The sequence below is a fragment of the Amblyomma mixtum genome, chromosome 6 (genome assembly GCF_055824585.1).
Source record: "Amblyomma mixtum isolate Tamu chromosome 6, ASM5582458v1, whole genome shotgun sequence".
Lineage (NCBI taxonomy): Eukaryota > Metazoa > Arthropoda > Arachnida > Ixodida > Ixodidae > Amblyomma > Amblyomma mixtum.
The window spans coordinates 156,619,086-156,640,615 of NC_143017.1; the positions used below are offsets into that span (position 1 = coordinate 156,619,086).

At 53.6% G+C, this 21,530-nt stretch overlaps 1 protein-coding gene across 1 annotated transcript in view; it reads left to right on the forward strand.

The window, feature by feature from the left end:
• The first annotated feature begins 1,010 nt into the window (after window positions 1–1,010).
• The window catches only part of Atpalpha (sodium/potassium-transporting ATPase subunit alpha), a 116,948-nt gene continuing 96,428 nt past the window's right edge, over window positions 1,011–21,530 (forward strand). The window contains exons 1-2 of the mRNA XM_089549845.1: window positions 1,011–1,137; window positions 1,201–1,253. Coding sequence (XP_089405971.1) covers window positions 1,227–1,253 — 27 coding nt within the window. The 5' untranslated portion in view covers window positions 1,011–1,137; window positions 1,201–1,226. The remainder of the gene's footprint in view (window positions 1,138–1,200; window positions 1,254–21,530) is intronic.

Consider the following 21,530-nt stretch of genomic DNA (forward strand, 5'->3'; position numbering starts at 1 on the left):
TATTTAGAAAGCAGGGAGGGCCCAAAAGTCGGGAGTGGCAGCAGGAGCAGCAGGAGCAGCAGCAGCTGCAGCAAATCCGGAAGTACTGTTGGAAAGCATGCGTCCCGGCGCACGCCTTCCGAGCATGAGGACGCCGCTCTGAACCTTGACATTATCTCCTCGCCCGGCGCGGCGGCTGGGGCCCAGGCCGGGTGGAGAGGAGGGACTCGGGGTCACCTCTCTGCCTTGCAGCCCCGGGAGAGCTTCCTCCTCTACCCCCTCCCGGCACCCTCTCCGCTGCCCGGACACCCCGCGATATAAGCATGAAACCAAGGCCTGAAATAAACCTCCAAGGGAAAGAGGACGTGCCTCTGCAAACATATGCGCTGTACAGCGATCTTTACTTTTATTTTTAGCGAAAGATTATATTTTGCACCATTCATTCTCTTTTCTGACTGGTGACGCAAACTCTTCAGCTGCACTTCGAACGACCTTTCTCACTTTGCCTTCATTTTCGAGTGAAAAGGGAGGTATGGCTTAAGGTTCTGAAGTGGAAAGATACGGAGGAAAAAATGAAAAGATGCCCTCTTAGAGGTAAGGCGGGGCAGGTCGCTTGTGCAGAGGTAGTGGTAGGTCACTGCGGGGGGACATCACCGTTTTGCGGCGGCTCTCGGAGTTAGGCGCGGCGGCTATTCGTAACGGTACTCAGCGGGTGACAGTCCAAGGAGGATCTGGCGGCGAACTGGGGCACTGACTGGACAGCAGGGAAGTGAGGCGGGGGAGAGTGAGGGGAAAAAAAAGAGTGGCTCACAAAAGCGAAGGAAAAACGCTCCCTATGTCCCCGGTGGAAAGTAACGGGACCGTTCGTGCAGCAAGTATACATACACACACACAGCAAAACAGTGAGGGGAAAGGGGCAGCCGCCAGCGCCCGGCGAACGCAGCGTTCACGTGGCTGGCGGCGGCACGCGCGCGCTTCGGCGCCGGCGCACGAGATGGCGCCAGCGGAGGCGGCGCGGCGCGCAGCGCGAGCGATCGGCGGCCACGACCGGCGCACGGGCAGCCGCAGCAGCAGCAGCAGGCAGCCACCGCCGCCGTCGCCAGCGCTGCTCTCAGCAAGGGCCGGCGCAGAGCCAGAGCTGCGTGGCTGTCCGTAGCGGTAGGGCGACGCTGTTACGTCAGTAGTTGGTGCGCATCGTACTTATACAGCCTTTCCGCGCAGAGTGATCTCTTCCTGAGGGAGTCATCATGGCGGACAGAGGAAAGGACGATCAGGTAAGGCTCACGAACGTCGCGCTCACGCGCTCGGCCCTGCACGGCGGCCGGCCCCCCGCACAACATGGCGGGTGCCCCGGGTCTTTGCTGCTTGTGTTGTTGTTGGCGCCTGCGAGCTCGCTCGCGCCCCGCTGGGCGAAGCACTGCGGCGCCGCTCTTCGCCGGCGCAAATGGCGATCGGTGCCTTCGCTCCGTATTGATTTTGCCGGGCCCCTGGTCGTGGGAGTGCTGCGGCGGGCCCCGGTTGGGGACGACCGTGCCCGGGGAGGGGCCCCCGAGTCCTTGCGGACACTTTCGAACACCGCGCGCGGACCTGCCCTGCCCACCCGCGCGAGCGCTGCAGTGTCGGGCCGCGGTGTCCGCATCAGCCTTGACCGTGGCACAGAGAAGGCAATCGCCAGATATTTCTATTTTCTCTGCCGGGCCGGCACCCGACTAGATGGGGTGGGGCAGCGCGACGCCTGGCGCAGGGAAAGCGCTGGTAAGGTCACGCGAACCGGTCGCTGAGGTTACCCCCGCCGGCTCGCACCTTGCGGCGCTTCTGGCCCCGCGGAAGCCGGCGCAGGCCGCTGCTTCTGCCACCGTCCGTACTGTCGGTGGCTGCGCTCGTCCCGCCGACCCGTGTGGTTACAGCGAGCCGCTAAACGCGACGCCAGCCATCGAACAAGGTCGTTGCGCCTACGGTGCGGGCGCCGGACCCGTGGCCCAGTTTGCGGCCTAATGCCGGCAACACTGTAGATGTATGACCCTGGCTCCGCACAACCCATGCGGCAGCGGCGTCCTCGGCGTACCGCTTCAGCGCGTGGTGCGGAAAGGGTGGTCGACGGCGACCACAGCCCCCGGCTTGCGGCATCCGAAATTTATTCGCTCCGAAAGATCCCCGCCGACTTATGCGCCAAACGAGAGTGGCTCGAGGGCCGCAAACGCGAAAGGCGACCGTTATGACCGGAGTCCGCCATTTAAAAATGTCCGCCCGCGCTACCTGCAGTAGCGATGGGAGCTAGCGGCGTCGCGAAGTGGACCCTTCGTCGCATCCTCCGGAGACGTCCTTGCGAGATTTTTCCGTCGCCCGTAGCGGCGCGTTTCTTCTCAGGTGGGCGATTAAAACGTGCGCAGCCGCGAAGGAAGCGAACGGTACTGCTGCATCGGCGATCCCCGAGAGCCGGCTCTGAGCCCAGGGCGCCGGCAGCGGCGCGGCGTCTGTTTCGAAATCAGTTCATCGATTTTTGGCCGCGGTCCAGATCGTGACTCTTAGCTTCTTTTCCTTGATTGGAACCCCACTTTTTTTGGTCAGTTTGTGTTCCCTGTGCCCCCCAAGGCTACCCCTGCTGGTGGTAGCCCAGAAACGGCTATGCCGGTCTCGTCTGTGGTTTCCTTCCAGAACCGAGCGGTTTCAGAAGTAGTCGGTACCCCTGTTTCGCGCCTCGTTTGTATCTGGCCCGTCGGACTTATCTGCTGCTGTGGCCCATGTGACGACTAGATTTTTACTGCTTTGCCGTGTTACCCACTGCGTTATCTAGACAGCTTCACCTTGTAATGAAACACGAAATTGCACTTTCAGTTTTTTTTTTCTTTGCTTGCTTAGAGATAGACTAATTCAGACACGTGGTTGCAACGGCCTGTGTCAAAAGATGCGCGACTGTTTGACATGCTGGCGGAGGTTATTGCCTTGCAGTCAGTCGTCGGTACTTCTACGGATTACGCCTTCATCATCAATCATCGACCGAAGGATACCGTCGCCTGCTCGTGCTACCATTTGCCCCCATTCATCCAAGATTGCGCGTCTCGATGGCTTATCGCTTACTCCGACGAAGTGGCACGGATTACACTTCGCGGTTCTGACAACTTAGCCGATGGTCACTGTGCGCATTCGTCGAGGCATCCTTCGGGATTGGTGGCTTTTTTATTCGTTGCTCAAGATGCCCAGTTATCGCCCCGACTCGTGACGTGCCCAGCGTGATCCACGGATATCAGTTATCATTCGTTCTTAAACTGTGCGGTGCCATTTTAACTGTCATCTTAGAGCCGCCTGCCTGCGAGTGCAGCTTCGCTCGATCGATTGGGCCGCGGGCTTGTTCGGGCTACCCGAAAGTGGTCACGTGTGCCGACCGTGTTGAATGCAGGAAAATCAGGTAGCCAGGAAAGTCAGGTAGCATCCCGCTGCCAAGGTAAACATGTGTAGTAGTGTTAAGCTTCGCAGCCTGCACGAAGCCACGCCTCCCTTCACGTGCAATGAGTGTTCCTCATTCTTGATTGGTTTACGGCGAAAAGTTGGACTCTATGGTCCTTGCCCTTCAGAGCCGAAGGAAAGTTTTTGGAAGATGTATAAAACTCGTGGCCTGAGTAGCAACAGCTGGCCTGTTTAGACGAGCGCGGTGGCCAGCTTTCGATCTCAAAACACAGCACACGTGCGGCATCGCTTAGATAGGACCCCCGCCACCTAAATCGGGAGCCCACGACCCCGTGTGGGCGAAAACAAACTAAATGACACATGACAGAGAAAGCAGACGGCAGCAAATCGAAGCCGCTGACGCGAAAGCAGGAGGGGCCGTGCGTCACGTGACCTTTTCTCATGACGTGTGTACGTTTTGTTTCGTTTCTTGTTTAAATCGTTTTTATCTGCGCTTATGTTTAGCGTGAGTTACGCTTCGAGGGCTGCAGCGGCCAATGTTTTCTCTTAGTGGTTGGAGGTCGTGAGTTCGATCCCCGTGTTGTGTGTCCTGTCATCTGACATCCGTCATCTTTCTAAGTAACACGACTGTAAAATCATTTAGCACCTAGCTTGTACGTTTTTCACGCTTGTCCTTTTACAGAATACTCAATCCCACATTATAAAGAAACCTGTATTACGCTCTGCTTTGGGTTAGCCGCCTGTGGCGCGTTTCCTAGGCGAATTTTATCTCGTACTGAAGTGTCCGCTTATCAACGGGTTCTGCTAGGCTTTAACTAATCTCGCATGAGGATATTAATGCTCGTGTTCGATCGCACCTCGTGCCGAGGGAGTTCGCGTGCTTAACATTCAACGTGCTTTCAGCTCCTTTCGGCTGAATAGACTGAAAGGCGTTTTTAAAGTCGTTGCATACAGACGAATTCATTATTATGGGGAATACTTGGCAAGCGGGAAGCGGAGTTTATTGTTCTTTTCTGCCAATCTTTAACAAGTACCGTAATCGCCCTCGCTTGAACCGCGTGGTGGTGAGAATGTTTAACTGACAGTTTACGGATTGCTGTGGTTGGAGTCCCTAGTGAGGAACTCTGTTGACTGTCGCTGCTGGCAGTGCTCTTTCGGAGAGTTGCTCCTGGTCCCTCAGGAATGAGCTGAATAGAGGGCCTCCCACCCGTGAGTCGTTGGCTGAGATATTAGCTCGGTTTTCGGATTCTCTTGGCGGGCCCGCGCCATGTCATATATATGTCCTCTTTCTCCCCGCCGAAATGGCATTCTTTACTCTAAAAGGTGCTGGGTCCATGGCGTCCGTCTAGATGGGTGATACCAAATACTATAAACATTGTGTTTTGCACTTGGAACGTAATAGTCGGTAGTGTATGTGGTAGTCTTATTCAAGATTGACCTTTCTTCCTATCGAGTGCCGAGCCCGGGGCACATGTCAGCTAGCCCCATCGGGAGGCGATTTCGAAGACGGCATTACTGCTGCAGGTTGTGAAGCTTGGGAGAACAACGTTAGGTGGCGTTACAGTTTACTACATTGTGATACCCGACGGCGTCTGATGTAGCGCGCCAAGGAGCTCGTTAGCGGCGCGCTTGCGCAAATAAATGAGTGGAAAGAGAGGTGGGGAAATGCGAGCCGAGAAAGAAGAGGCCGGAAGTCAGCTCACTGCACGCCTTCCTGTCGCCTGGCTTGCGTTTGGAAGCGGCGCACCTGACGCCCGGCCAGCTCGCTTTTGTCATCGCGCAGACAATGGCTGTGGCGGGAGTGGGAAAAGCAAAAAAGAATCCGTGCACGCCGAACTCCTGCCAGAACCGAGGAGCGTCGTTCAAAGTGGAAAAGAAAGATTCCAATGTGGTGGGAGGAACCTTTTTGGCCATTCGCGAGTCTACCACTAGGCATTCGTTCATTCTTCTTCCGGCTCCGCAGTGAATACGCGTTGAACGAGCAGTGGTAGAAACAGAAGAGAACTGGAGAGAACCGGTGGAGCAACCAACCTGTCCAATGAGCGATAGGCAGGCTCATCATCTTTCTGTTTCAAGAAGGCACTGTGTCTGTACGTGTCGAACAAGCTGGGCACATAACTGTCGCGTTGTTTCAGCCGCGCGTACGTAGTGTGAGAAGTCTGGTGCAGATTTTTTTTTATATAGTTTCGGTCGAAAGTCTTTATAATTTGCGGAGCCGGTGGCGTCAGTTCGTTTCGGTTCACACCCAACTGCTGGCTCGCGGTTACAAACTCGCGACAGTTGTGCAAAATTAAACCGTTTCTTTCCTCCAAGGGTGCGGTTCCCAAGCAACACTGGCCTTTGGGCCAATATTGGAAACGTATTGCTGAAGGCCGGTCCGTTAAAGGACCGGAGTGAAAACATCCAATTGAGATACTGGGCCGATTAACTGTGCTGCTAGGGCTATTCACCGATATAAAGTATTAGGTTATCGCGTAGGTACTGCAGTGTAGCTAGCTCCACAAACAACGTTGGGGGGTGGGGGGGGTTCTTGGAAAGCACGCCCACGTCTTGTAGGATCCGGCAGCGCAGGAGTTGCGACACACCACCGGCCGCGAACCGGTGCAAGGTGCGCGACGACCACGTGGCACACAGAGTGCACAGCCGCCACCGCCCAGTCCTGGAGCGAGCGAGACAGCCACGCTGCTCCCGTGGCGATAACGGCGCACCACGTGGCAGTCCCGGAGAACCAGAAGCGAGCAGGGCAGCTCTCGCGCTGCTGCTCGGGCTGCGTTGGGTCCCCGGAGTCCTTGAGCGTTTCCCACAGGGGGGCCCGCTTACCCGGTGGAGTCGGGTGCTTCCTCGCATACTGAAGACCTGCGCCGCTGCCGCACTTGCCCCGTTCTGTGGCTGTGCCCCCGGGGCATGTCGGCAGCCCCGTACGCGCCCGGCATCTCGGCGCGATGCACGAGGCTCAGCGTTGTGGTGTTTCGAGCGTGGCCGACCTTAAGGCGCTTCCAGTTTCGTCTTCGACGTCTAGGGCGAAGCTGAATCCATTTTGAGTCCCTCGGCGCTGCAGTATTATTCCGAAGGGCTGCGTATGCGGCTGTCAAGGCCGCGAGATCGTCCATTACAGTTCTCAGGCGTAGAAATTCCATTTCAGCCGCGAGTTTAGAAGGTTCGTGTTCATACCAGAAGGCAAGGCTATGCTTGTGAAGCAAAATGACATCCCAGAACCTAACAACGGCTGTCTCAGCGTCCTAAGCGGAGGCGCCGGTCCTCGTCCAGGAATGAGACCTGCACAGAGAAAAACAACGAAGACATGTCAGAGCTCCCCGTGACTGTGATCTGTAGCTTTAGAAGTCGGTGATTTAATATCTTGCGAGAATACTGAACATCCGAACAAGTCGCGGACCTTGAAAGAATCAAACTTGTAGGTAGAGAGCAGCGCGGAAAGAAGGTATCCTTGCGTCACGCCGACAGGAGCTCGCCTTGTGTACGCGTCAGCTTCGAGCGATCTTCCAGGAATGCGTACGCCCGCGAGAACTGTGATGCGGCTGGCTGGTTTATTCTGAGAAGCTTTCGAGCGGATCAGCTCGCGGCGCATCTCGTTAACACGAGCAGCCCCTGTAGAGTAGCCCAACGAGCTCGGTCTAGAGAGAAGTTGAGCTACATGCGGCAGATTGTCGCGAGCGGGAAGATCATCATTCCTCCATTTTCACTACCAGCACCGCCCGCACTGCTGGATTGGATGTCGCGCTGGCACTTTCTCTGCGAGTGCTCTGAAGTTGCTCGCGAGTCTAGACTGAGGCTTTTTCTGTTATGCTCGCTACTCCACGCAACCGTCGTATTCTGGCATCGGACGAGGTTTCAATGAGGCGTGTACACAGGCGATAAAGAGCTCGTGCCGTCAACCTTGGCCATGTACCAAGGGAAAGAAATGTACGGTTTAAAGTCCCTTACCCCCCCCCCCCCCCCCCCCCCTACCCCACTCCTTCCTCTCCTGATAGCCCTTGAGTGTGCGCGTAGCTTTATGGGTGGTCTTACTGGATGCAGCTATGGAAATTCCGGGCTGCGAGTCTTCTTGGCTTGCGCTACAGGAAGAATAGGCACTGTCGGTAGCTCGGAATTCAGTCGCTACTTCGTCATTTCCGTCAATGTGACACCAAACACGATAACGCGCGCGGCCTGCTCAAATAAACACTCTTATCGTGCGATAAGGTTGCTGCGCGGATATTGAGACATCGCCGATCCTTTAGCATAGTGTGCCTAACTTTAGACCCTTTCTAATGAAAGGGATCCAAACAAAGCCGTGGGGCGCGGGAGCGCAAAAACTGGTGGTGACTAAAAGGACGAAGCGCTTTCAATAGGCCGCGGTGAAAGGTTCTCCGGAAGTTTAAGTTCGCCCTATAAACAGCGCGCCAAAGAGCTATTAATCGATATTACGAGCAACCGCGTAAAAAGGAATCGGAAAGTAAGCGCGCGAATGATTCTTTTTATAAACCTCTTGCGTGTCCCGTCTAATGCTTTCAATGTGTACGCAGCCAATGTCGTCATCAGCGTCATGCCAGGCGCGTCGTATTTCTTGTTTGGTTTCTAGCCGTACAGACGCGTGAATACGTCACCGACGGCCTTGTCAAGAAAAAAAAAGAAACCTGCAAAGGCACGAGCGTCAGGTTGCAGCTTTTCTATGGCACATTTTTTGTTCATCGCATCTTGTTTTTGTTTTGTTTTCTTTTTTTGTTCTGCGTGAGGACCCGCCAGCCCTGGCGGACTGGGCTCATCGGCGGTCCTTACTCGGCAGAGGCTCAGCCGCAACCCGAAACTCTGCTGTTGGGAGGGGGAAACCCGTGATGCGCCGACGCCTCTGCAGGCTCCCACAGCGTTCGTCCGCACTTGGACCTCGTGTCTGGCAGCCACTCCGTCTCGTTCTCATCACCCTCTGTCTACGCCGCGAATCACAGTAGCCGCCCGGAGCTTAGTGGCGCAGCCCTCTTTACGGTCGCCCCCCCCCCCCCCCCCCCCCCCCCCTGTGTCTCGTCTCGGCGTTTACGGTGCGACAGCTCCGGGGGTCGTGGGGGTGATACTGGTGCTCCGAGACGCTTAGAACGACGACGGGGTTCTAGGAAGTCCCTTCCCCATTCCCCATTGATCCTGTTAAGGTCGTAGTACAGTCTTGTCTGACTTTACCCGACTCTCAGCCTCTCGCGGCTGCTTTAGTCCTTGCACTTGAATAGACTGTCCCCTTAGCAGACCAGAGGTCGTCTGCCATCCATGTAACATGTCCCTTTTATGCCAATTTCCTCCTCTTGGTTTGGTTTGGGATATCAACTTGCGCTTGGCCTCTAAACTACGTTGCTCCAATCGTGTATCTTGTTACCGTCGTCACTTTTCTTCAAATATCGCTCTCAAAATATATTCGCAACACTAAGAAAAACTGTGCGGAGCCCAGGAGGGCTTCTATTCTGAGGAGGCGACTCTTTGCATCTACTCTATACCCCCTACAGTTGGCGGCAAACTGGGCCGAAATTGTGCTCCGATTGTCACCCAACCTAACGAAACAGTGAGCACGCCCCAAGTTCCATCGTAGTGAAGACTGCAAATACTGACCAATTCGTTCAGCCCGTAGAAATCGAGGCGGCTGTTTGTTTCTTCCGGTGTTGCTTGAAGCCAACGGAGGCGGTTTGTGTTCTTCATTATCTGAAACGCCGTGTCGACACTATGCAGTCGCGTATGTATATGCGAAGGGAAAAAGAACTCTCGACATGCGCGGGTTGCGTGGTTGCGGTATATCTCGAAATTCGTACCCGTTCCGTATAGAATTCGGCGACGCGGCGTTTTATGCGGTGTCGTTCTGTCTTCGCGGTTTAGTTTTTTTTTTTTTTCTTCGTTCGTTCGCTCCGTCCCCGTAGCGTAGGGCCCCGCGAAGCTCATCTCGCGTCGCGTGCAGATATGAAGAGGCAACGGCGTGTCTTGGATGGGCGGTAGAGAGGAGTCTTGTGGGCACGCTTTTATCGCTTTACGACTTTTCAGGGCTGTTGCTTTTGCCGCTGCTGTGCTGTGCGTGCGCGCCTAAACGACCCGAGTAGAACGCCAGAAAAGTTTCGTCCGCGGCCCGGCTATAGCTATAGCTCTCTTTCCAGCGAAAACCTAGCTCCTTGCGAGCTTTATCTTTGTTCGAGCGCATATTGCGGGAGCATCCTTCAGCACCGCTCGTTGTGCTGTCTTTTTCTTTTCTCTTGTAGTCTGCTCCGCTGCCGTCGTCTTTAACAATTTCTTTTTTGCTTCTCTTTGCTTGTGAAGATTGCCTACCCGGTGATGGCTGGATGCAGAGAAACGGAAGCCGCTTACGCATTCTTAGCTTCTTTCTTGTATTGATTTTTGTTTTAGTAAACTTTCCTCTAGTTTCCGTCTTATCTATTCCGCGAGAAGTGGTGAAGGCAGGTTTCAAAAATGTAGTTTGAAGCGTTCGATCGATCATATTCGCTTTTTTTTTTTCCTCGTCAGCTCGCCTCTCGACGAGCACAGAAATGCGCCTCATCCTGCGTGAATCAAATCGACATTGCGCGTAGCGGAACGGCGCGGTTTGTCATCGTCGGTCGGATTTAGCTGCGAGCGTTTCGTACGTTCTTCGCACACTGTCCTGGGGCCTTGTCGATTATCCATCTAGACGAGTGGTAGGAAGGTGTGTAGCCGACCGAGCACCACAGCCCCAGCTCCTAAGCATGTCGGAACAGATTGAAAGCCGTGCGGATTGCGCCTCGAAAACGTCGACTATAAGCTCTCATGTTCTGTCGAACATCGCTTCTAAGAGTTGAAATCGATAATGGCCTGTCGATGTGTTTACCTGCAGTGCATTGAAACTGCGCACAGTAGCGCTCGTCCGCAGAACTTTTTCCAGGGAGGTGCACCCGATGGCCGGTTATGGGGGAGGCGGCACCTATGTAGTTGTTTTCTACTAGTGCATAAATAATATCCGTAATTCCAAGGGGGGGGCAACCGCCCCCCCTTGCCCCCCCTTCCGGACGCCCATGGCGCTGAGTAGTGCCTTGGAAGAACCCCAGCGCCTTTAGCACAAAGATGTTGAAGCCTCCTTTACTGCCGCGCATGCCAACAGGGTCGCAACCCGTGGCTTCCCTTTCTCTTTCTCTGCCTGCGGATCTGACCGAGTCATAATCTCCGTCACGTTTGACTTGCTGCTTCACGTTACTTATCTGCTGACGCGTCCAAGGAAACCGGTGGGGCGCTCATTGTTTTCACTGAAAGCTGACCACTGAGCGCCGTTATCCACTCGCGCGCAGTGTTTTCTCAGTGACGCCACGGCGGCAACCTTGTGTACAGTACGCTTGAATGGAGACGGAAACGGGACGAGAGAGAACTGGCCAGGAGAAGGCTGCTTTCTCCCTTGAACGGTCCGCGCGAGCAGTGCGGTGTCGACTGGTTCTCCGCGAAAGCAAGGAGGACGCTTGTAGCTTCGGAAGAGCGGACAGCGAAAGGACAGCGACGTGTAGTCTACTGGCGAAAGCGTGTGATCTGTGGAGGAACGGATAGGGAGAGGGGAGCGGATCTTTGCGTAAGAGGCTCGCGATAAGCTGAGGAGGTCGAGGTTTGTTTTGTCTGCACCACTTGTGAAGGCGAACTGGTGACTTCAAGAGCTGTGTATGCGGGTAATCTCTTTCAGACATTCTATGATCTTGCGTTTCGGTCACGTGTCCACCCTCGTCGCGCGTCTCTTCTGAGCAAAAGCACTCCCAACTTTCTCCTACAGTTGACAGAGACCGAGGGCTTTCGTTGACTTTTCTTGAAGGCTGTGAGCGGTGTTGCGGTTGTAGTGTTCAAGTGCCAACTTTGCGTTCCTGCTATATACGATCGTAAGTGTAGTTAATATCCATGCCACTAAATAGAGCGAACTGGAAAACTTTTTAGCGCAGTTACCTTGGACAGTTACGGTGATAGGTCTCTTACAGTTCACTAGTGTGAATTTGTTTCGAACACTCCGGAACTAGGCCACGTAGAAAGTCTTGTTCGCCGCAGCGTCCTCTGTCCGGGTAGTTTTAAATGCGATCAAAATTGCTTTTCTCGGATTTCGCTAGCCCGGGTTGAAAAGAGCCACTGGGACTTACGCATGTCCAATATTCCAATGCGGTGTGTACCGAAGCTTTCATTCTTGTTTCCTTGGTTTTATGTTGGTTTTATGGGGCTAAACGTCCCAGAGCGATTCAGGCTATGAGGGTGACGAAATTGGAAGGCGCCGACCAAAAGAAAGGATGAGATGACGTTTCGGCTCCCCCACGGGAGCCTTGTTCCCGAAACGTCATCTCATCCTTTCTTTTGGTTGGCGCCTTCTAATTTCGTCATGTACCATCCCGACCAGACGGGTTTCCGTCAAACACTAGACTTCAGGCTATGAGGGACGCCGTAGTGGAGGGCTCCGGAAATTTCGACCACCTGGGGTTCTTTAACGTGTACTGGCACCGCAAAGTGCACGGGCCTCTAGAATTTCGCCTCCATCGAAATTCGGCCGCCGCGGTCGGGATCGAACCCGCGTCGTTCGGGTCAACAGCCGAGTGCCATTACCATTGAGCCATCGCGGCGGCTTTTCGTTCTTGTATCGTTCGACACAGACTGGATCGCGTATGCTATTACAGTACATGCTGGAAGTGCTTGAAGTTTCAAGCTCTGGGTATGGCGACTCTGAACCCTCTCTCCCTCTTACTGTCTTGCAGCTTCCCGTGGTTGCTGCCTTCGAAGTGGCTGTAGCGCGCTCTTTTTTTTTTATTGTTGGCGCTAATGCGTCGGCGTTCTCATGGCTAATTAACACTGCGCTCCGAGCGACTCTTGGTGGGTCGTCGGCGCCGCACCCAAGCCTAGCCGCATACTCAGCCGATCTCTGCGCGTTTCACTTGGCTACGCTCGTGATGCGGCCATTGTTCTTCACGCCGGAGGAGTTGCGAAAGGAAAGGCGAGAGATGGTTTCCGCAGGGAGGGCGTTTAGCGCGACCTCCTTGGACGTCTTCAAGGCCGGCGCCGGTTTGATGGCCGGCGGGCGTCGCCACTTTCTCCGGCTTCCCAAGTTCCGTGCATTAGTCTGCATTCGGGCGGTTAGAATAGGTATAGAGTGGGCTATAAGGGCGCTTGGAGAATTTTCAGTGGTGGCAGAAATTGGTCTGATTGGGGGAATGTGTGCACTAGTGATTAAGGCCATGGTTCTAGAAGCGTTGGTACCGACTAAGTTCAAGAAAGCGGGACACCGTCACAAACTGTGAACTGCGTGAATTTGAACATATCCTAGCTTTACATGATGCTCAAGGAGTGCATCAGTGTCCACTATCTGGGGCACAGCGGGGTTTGGAACACCTCTCTAAAACTTCAACCAAGGCGGCTTTGGGACTCTTTGTAAGCCAGTTGACTGCGCAGTTACTGAGTTTTTCGTCCGTGAAAAGCTGGCGTCGTCAAACACGTTGGTAAGCATAGGGTCTCACTGCCGCGTTTCTTTCTTTTTTTTTTTAGCGGATTATAGGCCGTCAGAAGCGGAGGGGAAGGGGGGCTAGAGCACAGTTTCACCTGTGTTCACACCATTGCATCTTCGGTTTCACTGCAGGAAACTAACGCCTGGACCGAGTCGCCACATCTGTCGGCACCGTGCAAAATATTTCTTTTCCGCGTGCAAGGGGTAACAGGAAAGGGTCTGCCGGCCTGGGGGCGAACCCTTGCAACAGCGTTCGCTCGCCCCGCCCTAATGAGCGCGCTGCAGCTCGGCCGCCGGGGACACACACACACACACGCAACATGGCGGAGCAGTTAGGTTTGCGGAAGCCATTTTCTTCCTCAGTCTGGCGCGTGCTGCCGGCAGCGACGAGCGGCGGTAGCAGCTGGTCGGAGGGGATTCGTCCATTTGCACACGCAACGCTCGCGCCGAGAGGATGCGTCGTTTGCACAGCTCGGCTTAGCGCCCGCGCTGTCGGGTTGTACTTGCAGGAATCTGCGACTGAGCCGCTATAGTTGTGCCTTGGCCGCTAGGTTGTGCAATTGGAGGCTTGAGCCACTGTTACACAGCTGAACTTTAGGAAGCCTTTCGCCATGTTGTCTCCCCGCCCACCCCCTCCCAAAAGAATGATGAAGCGCGAGCAGGGTACAGTGTGTTCGCTTGCGACTAGCTGTGTTAGCATTTTTCGAGGCCATAATTTAAATTTCAAATTGCCATTGTTTGTCGTAAGTGCGCAATCTGTGGCAGGTTTGGGAAAAAATTTGCTCTCTGGAACTTGACTGCAACCCAGTTTCAAGGGACATTGAGGAGAAATGGAAGTTGGCCTGGATCCATAGGCAGCGGCATTCTAACTAGAAAAGAACCACTCTTACTGAAAATAGTGTTTTTGCAAGCTTGAGAAGGCAAAAAGGTAAATGCAGGTGTCGCCATCAGCCGCCGATTTCGCAAGTAAGCTGCGTGCGCCGACACAGATTCAGAGTGGATCTCAGAGGCTGCTTAGCCATTTACTACAAAGCGGCGGCAACCACTCCTCGGTGTGGGCGTCACAAGTTTGAATCGAGTGGCAGGAAAATTTTTGAATTTACTTTTCTCACCTGTAATTTTTTTTTTTTTTTGCTGCCGGACACGCGTTACATACCCAGAAGAAACAGCCACATAATGTTTTTTTTTTTTTTTTTCTGAGATAATATCGTTATGGAGTCCACCTCAGTGTCCTTCAGTGGCAGCAGCGACGGGCAGAACACTACTTCAGGAACAGCAAAAGAAGCAGCAAAACATAGAACACGTAATAGGCAGTTATAACGCCACAAAAGGAGAATATGGTAAGGGAAAAGATATATATGTGTGTGTTCACCTTGGTGGCCTATTCTTGCGTGTATTGTCTCTCGGCTTGTGCCCGATGTCTTTTTGCGCTTAATTCGCACTATGCAATGGCGAGCTATTGATCGTCAAGCCACCCTTGTCCGACACAAGGCTTCTTTGCTGAAGCGATTGGTGATGTCAGTGCTTTGCCGAACGTTCAGGCACGCATCTAGCAACTCCGCTTTTGTTATGCATGAGAGGAAATCGAACGACGCCTGAAATAACTTCGCTCGTTGCCAGACGAGGGGTCACTCTCCCGCATAGGCACGGCGTGGCCCTGGCCTCTTCTTATAATCCAAGGCTACTTTCGTGTGTGTGCTGAGCACGTGTCCTCGAATGCACGCGATTGCATTAGGCGGGTCGCACGTGGTGAAACCTTTGCGTTTCTGCTTCGTTGCTTTTTTTTTTTTTCGCTTTCTTAGTTTTGCTATCCTACATAGAGTTCAGTTCTGAATCGCAGCTTGCTTCGAAACTCAGCGTGCAGCTCAGAGGAGTTTCAATTCTTTTCTTTCTCTTCTACCCGGCACAATTTTTCGCCCGTACCTCGATATCCCAGGGAATTTCTTATGTCGTTTGGATCTACGGGCGTTCCTATAAAACATGTTACGGCTGGAGGACGGCGTTCTGAACAGTTCCACAGCATCTACACCCGAGTTTGCTTTCTCTTCACATTTAATTCCTTGCTCCGGCAGCAAGAAGGCGCTCTAAAAAGAAAGAAAAAATCTTTCAGGCTTTGTAATCAGTTTTTTTTTTTTTTTTTCTGAATGAGAGGTAGGTAGGAAATACCACATGCTAAGTTACGACGCTACTGTCTACACTGGCGCTCTACCCTGGCGCTCTACCCTGCCACACAGTGCACTGCGCCGATTACAAATAACTACGACGCCGACACTGTGTTCAGCCCGTATACAGTTCCTTTGGCCGTTGTCGCTCTGAAGAGATCCGCAAAATTGTGCGCGAGTGACTTTTCCTCCAGTCGTCGATTTCATCGTTTTTATTTCATGGCCACGAGGGTCTAGAAGTAGTCTTTTGCTTATAACTTTGTTCCATAGCCCCCCCCCCCCCCCTACTTTCTCCTTAGCAATCTTGTTACTGCACCTAGCTCACGCGTTCATCCTTCCTCATCGTAGTCCTTACTTTACGATTCCAGAGTGTCTACCTCCGCTCTCCAAAATGCGAATCTTCTCATCGGCGCCGCGTCGGCCAAGAAAAGGACGGCGGCGTCGACTTGTCTTCGATGCGAGGATCCCTCTCCCCATTATAATTGCGCGCGATGACGGGACGCGCACCTTGCCTGCCCGGATAAGCCGAGAGAGAGAGAGAGAGAGAGATGGGGTTGGAGAGAAAGCACCTTGTTTCGTGAGCCGGTTGCGAGATGAAGGGCTGGACGGGCGGTTCTCCTCTTTGCCCTCAGGCTGGGAGAGTTCCCCTTGCTTGCCCCCCCCCCCCCCCCCCCCCTTCCGCCCTTCGACACTGGCAGCAACGGCTCCGGCTGGCCTAGAACGCAAGAACAGATCACAGCTCCCGCCGTTGTGAGTACGTGTGTGAGCGTGTCTCCGAGACGTAATATGCGAGTGTGCCCGGGGGGCTTCGGATGGTCAGAACCAGTTTCCTCTTCCTTTAGCTCATTACTGCGGCCGTCCAGTTGCTTTGAAAAAAAAAAAAAAATGATGCGGGCAAGGCTCGAGCACAGAGGGCAGCCTCCTATCGCGTCACTCGAGCAGTGCGTTTTTTTTTCGTTATGCGCTCATCGTTATCAGGACGTGCGTTAGTTACAGCTGCCGAGTGATACACCTTTTTAATTTAATCGTCGATTGTGAGCTCCGAGATAACGCGCGTGTCGCTGGTGTTGCGTTCGTCGAAATTCCCCGCGCATTTTCAGTTGCGAAACTGTTTTTTTTTCCTTACTCTTCTTTTCTTTAGGTGGGATTTTCTTCGAGCGCTGTAACCCGTGCAGTTTGCAAATTGCAGTTTGCACGCGCAAGTGCTGATGGGGCGGGACATCGCGGATTTGGCGATATCAAGAAAGCCGGCTGCGCGGCATCCTTGTACGACCTTGACGCAGCCTTGGAGCGAGATGGTTTTGGAGGCTCGAGAGGAGGACATTGTATTTGCGCGCTGATTTGCAATCCCTCGCTCCTCCGTGGCACCGTTGAGCAACTGCGCAAACAGAATGCCCCATGTGGCGCGTCGGCGCGCACCTGAGCTCGGGGACCGGCAAGGCCGGCGAGTTCGCGCTGCCGAGAAATTTTCCATCAAAACCTGTTGTTGGCTGATTCGGGGAGCTTACTCGAACGCTTGGTATTCATATTTCGCTTTAATGCGTGTGACACTCTACAGGGGCAGTCGTCGACATTTTGGCAGTGTTCCAGGGTAGCTACAGCGCCTCTGCGCCGAGTTACTAGGGGAGAACCACAAAGACGGCATGAAAAAAAAGAATAGGTGTACTGCAACCTCACCCTTTTCAAGCCAAAGAAAAGCGCTGTTTTATGCGAGTCTTGCGTGGATGGAGAGTTATTCAGTCAATTGAAATTGTGCATTGAAGAAATGAAAGTAGAACGTAAAAGAAAGGTATAACGTTTTTTCTTGTTCTTTGGAACCTTCTTTTCTTCTTGTTTTCTTCTATCCTTTCTTTGTTGCCCCGAGGCAGTGCATTCCGACATGTTCCAGATGGTCGTTTTATGTTTAGCAGTGTTCCCTTAATTCTTTTTTCACTAAAGGTCGAATGCGACTAAACAACAACAAAGAGCACCGAACCCACCTAACTAGACGTGGCGGCAGAACGCTCGTCGCCATCGACACTGACCAGCAAGGCGGACAACACCACAATGAGTGGTGAAGGACGAAGTCCACGCGCCGCAGCTCTGATGGCGTGCCACAGCGGCTTCGCATTTTTTAGTTGAGTGGTCTCCGATTTAACCTAACGTGTTGTGCTGGACGGAACAGCAGCGGCTGCGAATGGCCCGTCGACTCGGACTTCGAACCGACCTTGCCCGTCGCGTCGGCGTCGCATCTGAGGTAGCAAGTCCCGTTTCGACTGGCCGTCTTCTGTGACCCCCATGTGGGAACGCCGTTAAGCAGTAACCCCCCTCCTTGCACTGTTTGTTTTGTATGTGCGGTTGTTGACGTGTGATGTCCTGAAGTACCTTAGACACACGCGTGCGCTGTGGTTCTTCGACGATGCTCTGCGGCAGTGCGTGACTGACTGACTACTCGTGAATGGATCGGCTGAGCTCTTGACGTCACGCTGAGGCAGCGCTATGACGAAGGATAAGGATAAAAAAAAGAAGGTACGTTGCGCGCCGGCGCGATGATCGCTTAGCGTTAGTGCGCAGTCCCGTAGGTCACCGAGTTCAGACGTTGCCTCGCATACTCAGACGCTTATTGCGGTGGAATCGTGCGGTGTTGTTCGGAAAAGTCGAGGGCGAATGTCTCGTGCGGCATCGTTACTGGCGTAACTTCCGCACTCTTGGTTTGGTTCAGTCCGGGTTAGTACCCAGTATACAAGAAAAAGCGAATGGCATCGCGTCATATAACCTTGCCGGCCAACTACCATCCTTGCGGCTTGCATGTACAGGTTGTTTCACTCTTAGAGGGAACACGGTAGGGTGTGGTCGCGCTCTTCGGAGGATCAGTGCGTTAGTCGCGGCAGCACAGGCAGGCAACGTGGCAGACGATGCAAAGCAGCACTTCCAGGTCCCTCTGCGCTTCGCCACTTTTTGCAATGACTTGATCGCTACTTTTTTTTTATTATTCTACACTGGACAAGTTCATTGGCGACTGAAACGCTTTGGTTTAGTTTCAGTGACACGCTTTATTTTTTTTCTGCGGGGCGCTGGTTTTGGCGCTCAGAATTGCCCCTGGTTAAACGTGTGCAAGCACTGCGTTGTACCGTAGTCACGCGGAACAGGCAACTGTGCATACACAATCCGCTTATGCGCTAGCTTATCTTTCGACGAGGTGTCTGAAGGTGCGCCGGAATGCGCAGCGTAGTGCTGTCTTCTGATTACTTCATACCGCGGCCCACGCGCCCAAGGATATGCTGCGCATTCGCGAGTATGCTGCAGTATACGCGCGGATAATCCCTGGTATACGATCATGCATACCCGATCGGCTTCTCGTTTATTCATGCGCTTCGTCGCGTATACGCACTGTTTTAACGGAGAGTGCGCACGCCACGGGTTTTATGAATATTTAATGAATCGCTGGCTCGCGGTGGCGGCAATCGCAGTCTTTGCCGAGTTTAACGTGTACGCCCCCCTTTCACGTGGATAAATATACTTGGCGATATCGAGCCGTGGCCGCCACGGTTTCATTATGGTGAAAGCCTTGCCCTGAGAGCGTGCATTCTAACGCGGAAGCTTGTTGGGCTTGACGCCGACGACTTGTCTTGGTTTTCAGCTGTTCTTCGCGTGAAAAAAAAAAAAGGAAAAAAGATATCAGATGCGCAGTTGAAAACGGTGGATGAAACTACTGCAGAAAGGCATGCACACCTGTTGACCACAGAAACTCCTGTATTATGTTGGGGGTGTCTTCCCCTCTTCTTCTTCATCTTGCTGGTCTTCAAAGCCCACTTAGATAACGTGGAAACTTCAGAGTGCATCTGTTTGTTAAAAGAATTCACGCGTCTTCTGAAATCCGGGTGTTGGTATTACGGTCACTCATTTATACAGTTAGTGTTACTGTATAGCTGGCTCTTCCTCAGCAGTTTTGTGCAATTTAAAGGGGGAGAGGGCAGCAGCACTTCAGGTGCAGAGACGTGTTTGGACTGCATTTCCTACGGCTGCTGAGTGCACCTAACTTTGGATTGCAATGACGAAGTTTAGCTTCTCTGCGCCGGCCAGCGCACTACTACGCGACCAGTGTGCAAACGGCCAACTGTCTTTCTTGGAAGGCCTTTTCAAAGTCATGCGCTGTTAGTACTCCCCCTCCCCCCCCTCCCCCGGCCATTTCTTCTTATTGTTTTATTGCGGCTTATTTGCGGTCACCGCACGAGTTCCTGGTACGCGTGCACACGGGCTACTACTGTGGCGGTGTAGCGATCTCGGCTCCACGTCTGGCTCGGCTCGGCTTTTCTCGTCTAGTCTCGTTTCTTCTGGTCTCGCATTGTGACTTCGTCCGCGTGCGCGCCCGAGCGATGGTTTCGGAGCCGGGCTAGCTCCAGTTCTCAACGACGCGTAGCCGTTATGCAGATTTGGTCGCTCGCGTGGGCTCGGACCGGTTTTTTGCCTGCTCCCCTCCACTCCTCCGGCCCTCTTTTGTTTCTTTCTTCCCCTCTCGCCGTCAGCGCTCCGGCCGACAGCCGTCGGTGAACGAACCCCGCCACCACCGGAAGGATCTCTTCGCACATCGGGGACTGTGACGTCTTCGCGCGAGCGACGGCCCCTTGCAGGGAGGCCTCTTTGCATGTGGCTGCTTCTGTAGGGAGTCGGAGCATAGGTGCACTCTAAACGCGGATACGCCTATATGGGACCAAGAAGAGAGTAAGCTAACGCACTCCCTATGGTCGCTAGAGGACGTCTTACTTCCCTTTTACTTTGTTTAGAGTGTAGGCGTTGATTTCTATAGATATGCTATGCGGTCTGCAGATTGTCTAATAAGCAGCCGTACAAATCAACAAACGCCTGTGTAGTTCTGGAAGCTATTTTCGTCGTTTTGCGTAGTGTGGAATTGGAGCTATTGACCTGCACGACAATAGTGAAGGGAAAGACAGCTCCGCCGTCCTTGTTGTTCGGTGACTGAGGGCGTGTTTGGTTGCAGCTCGGACGGAAATTGCACTTTTAGCCTTGGCGGCTTTGCTGCCGTGCTTGTTCTGCGTTCAGCTTTTCGTTTTTTGCCTTTGTCCTCAGGCTATCGCGGCGGCCGTTGACACTCGTGTCAGCTGCGCGTCATGCAGTGTGCAAAGCGTGTCTGGTTGGCCTTGCTCGTGACGACGGTGTCATCGAGCCGCGGGTAGCATTGTCGCTTATCTGGAACGCGGGAGCGTTGGCTGGCTTCCCGTTTCGAGGCATTCCGAGCGGCACGGCTACCGTCGGAGATTTCGCAGATGTCAGTCATCTCTCGACCCCGTCGACTTTCGCTTGACGCATACGCGCTGTGCACATTTTGGTCGAAACCGGTGCCACGGATTTCTCCAGCTTTTCGCGAATAGGAAGCTTGCTCATCTTGGCTGCTTTTGAGGTGTTGTTGAAGTGAGTTTTTCCAGGTTACCAGCTTTAGGAACCACGAATCAGAATCCGTCTTTGATCAGGGGCCAGCTTCCAGTTGTAACTAAGTTACAACAGGTGGTCCCGCAGACTGTGTCCTACGCAGTCAGCTATGAGGAGCGTCATGCTACTTGTTCCTCCGTTATGTGTATTCTTTGGTGAAGGGGGCAAAGCGTAGGTTATATTCTTCAGGTACCGTATCAGGCGCCATCTTTTCAGAGCCCTACTCCAAGTTCATGTCAAGCCGTGCACAACACACCAGGATGGTTAACCACCGATAACTTTGTCGGAGCTTCCCACTATATATTGGCGTGATTTTTCGTCGTAGCTCCTCTCCTGCACTGTCAAATTTGCTTGCTGCACAAAGTCTCACCTGAAACCCACGATTGTGGCCTTATTATCTTAATATCTTCCTCTGCAGTGCGCCGTCTCCCCCCCCCCCTACCGCCATTCAACCTATCGTGTTCTTAATTTTCCGATGAAAAGAGACGCGCCCCAGCTGACCCTTGTCAAGCTCTTCCTTGGGGGGTTCCGCTCACACTCATCGCCCGAGATTCGCGAAAACGGTGCGCTTCACGGTCGGGCTGACTCGCCTAACAGGTCGAGCTAGCGCCGGGCGTGGCTTATTTAACCCGCTGCTCTCCTCCCACAGCTGCCCTCGCTGCGTGCGAGTCAGAATTTATAGTTGGTAATGTTAGGTTATGCGGGGGTAGCGCCTCGCCGTCATTCGGCTCCAGGCCATCCGGGCAGGGCCCCTCTTGCGCGCGGAAGAGGGCGCCTTTTCCGGCGGGATGGGGGTAGGTTTTATCATTAATTTCGTCGTCCCCCCTCCTCCCCCCTCTTCATTCCGGCTCAACTCATGATCATGCATGGCCTGGGCAAAACCCGAGACCTTCCGGTGTGCATCGGCTTAGGTGGCAGCTGTTTTTGCCTGTATACAGTTGACCCCCACTTCGTCCCCCGTCCGACCCCCCCCCCCCCCCCGAGACGTAATTACGTGGATTGCGTGTAGCTTCCCCGTCTTGAAGTTAATAGGGGGACGCAGTCACTGCAGCGATATTAGTGGATTGAAGGATATATCCTCGTTTGAAACGTATTAGAGGCATTATGTG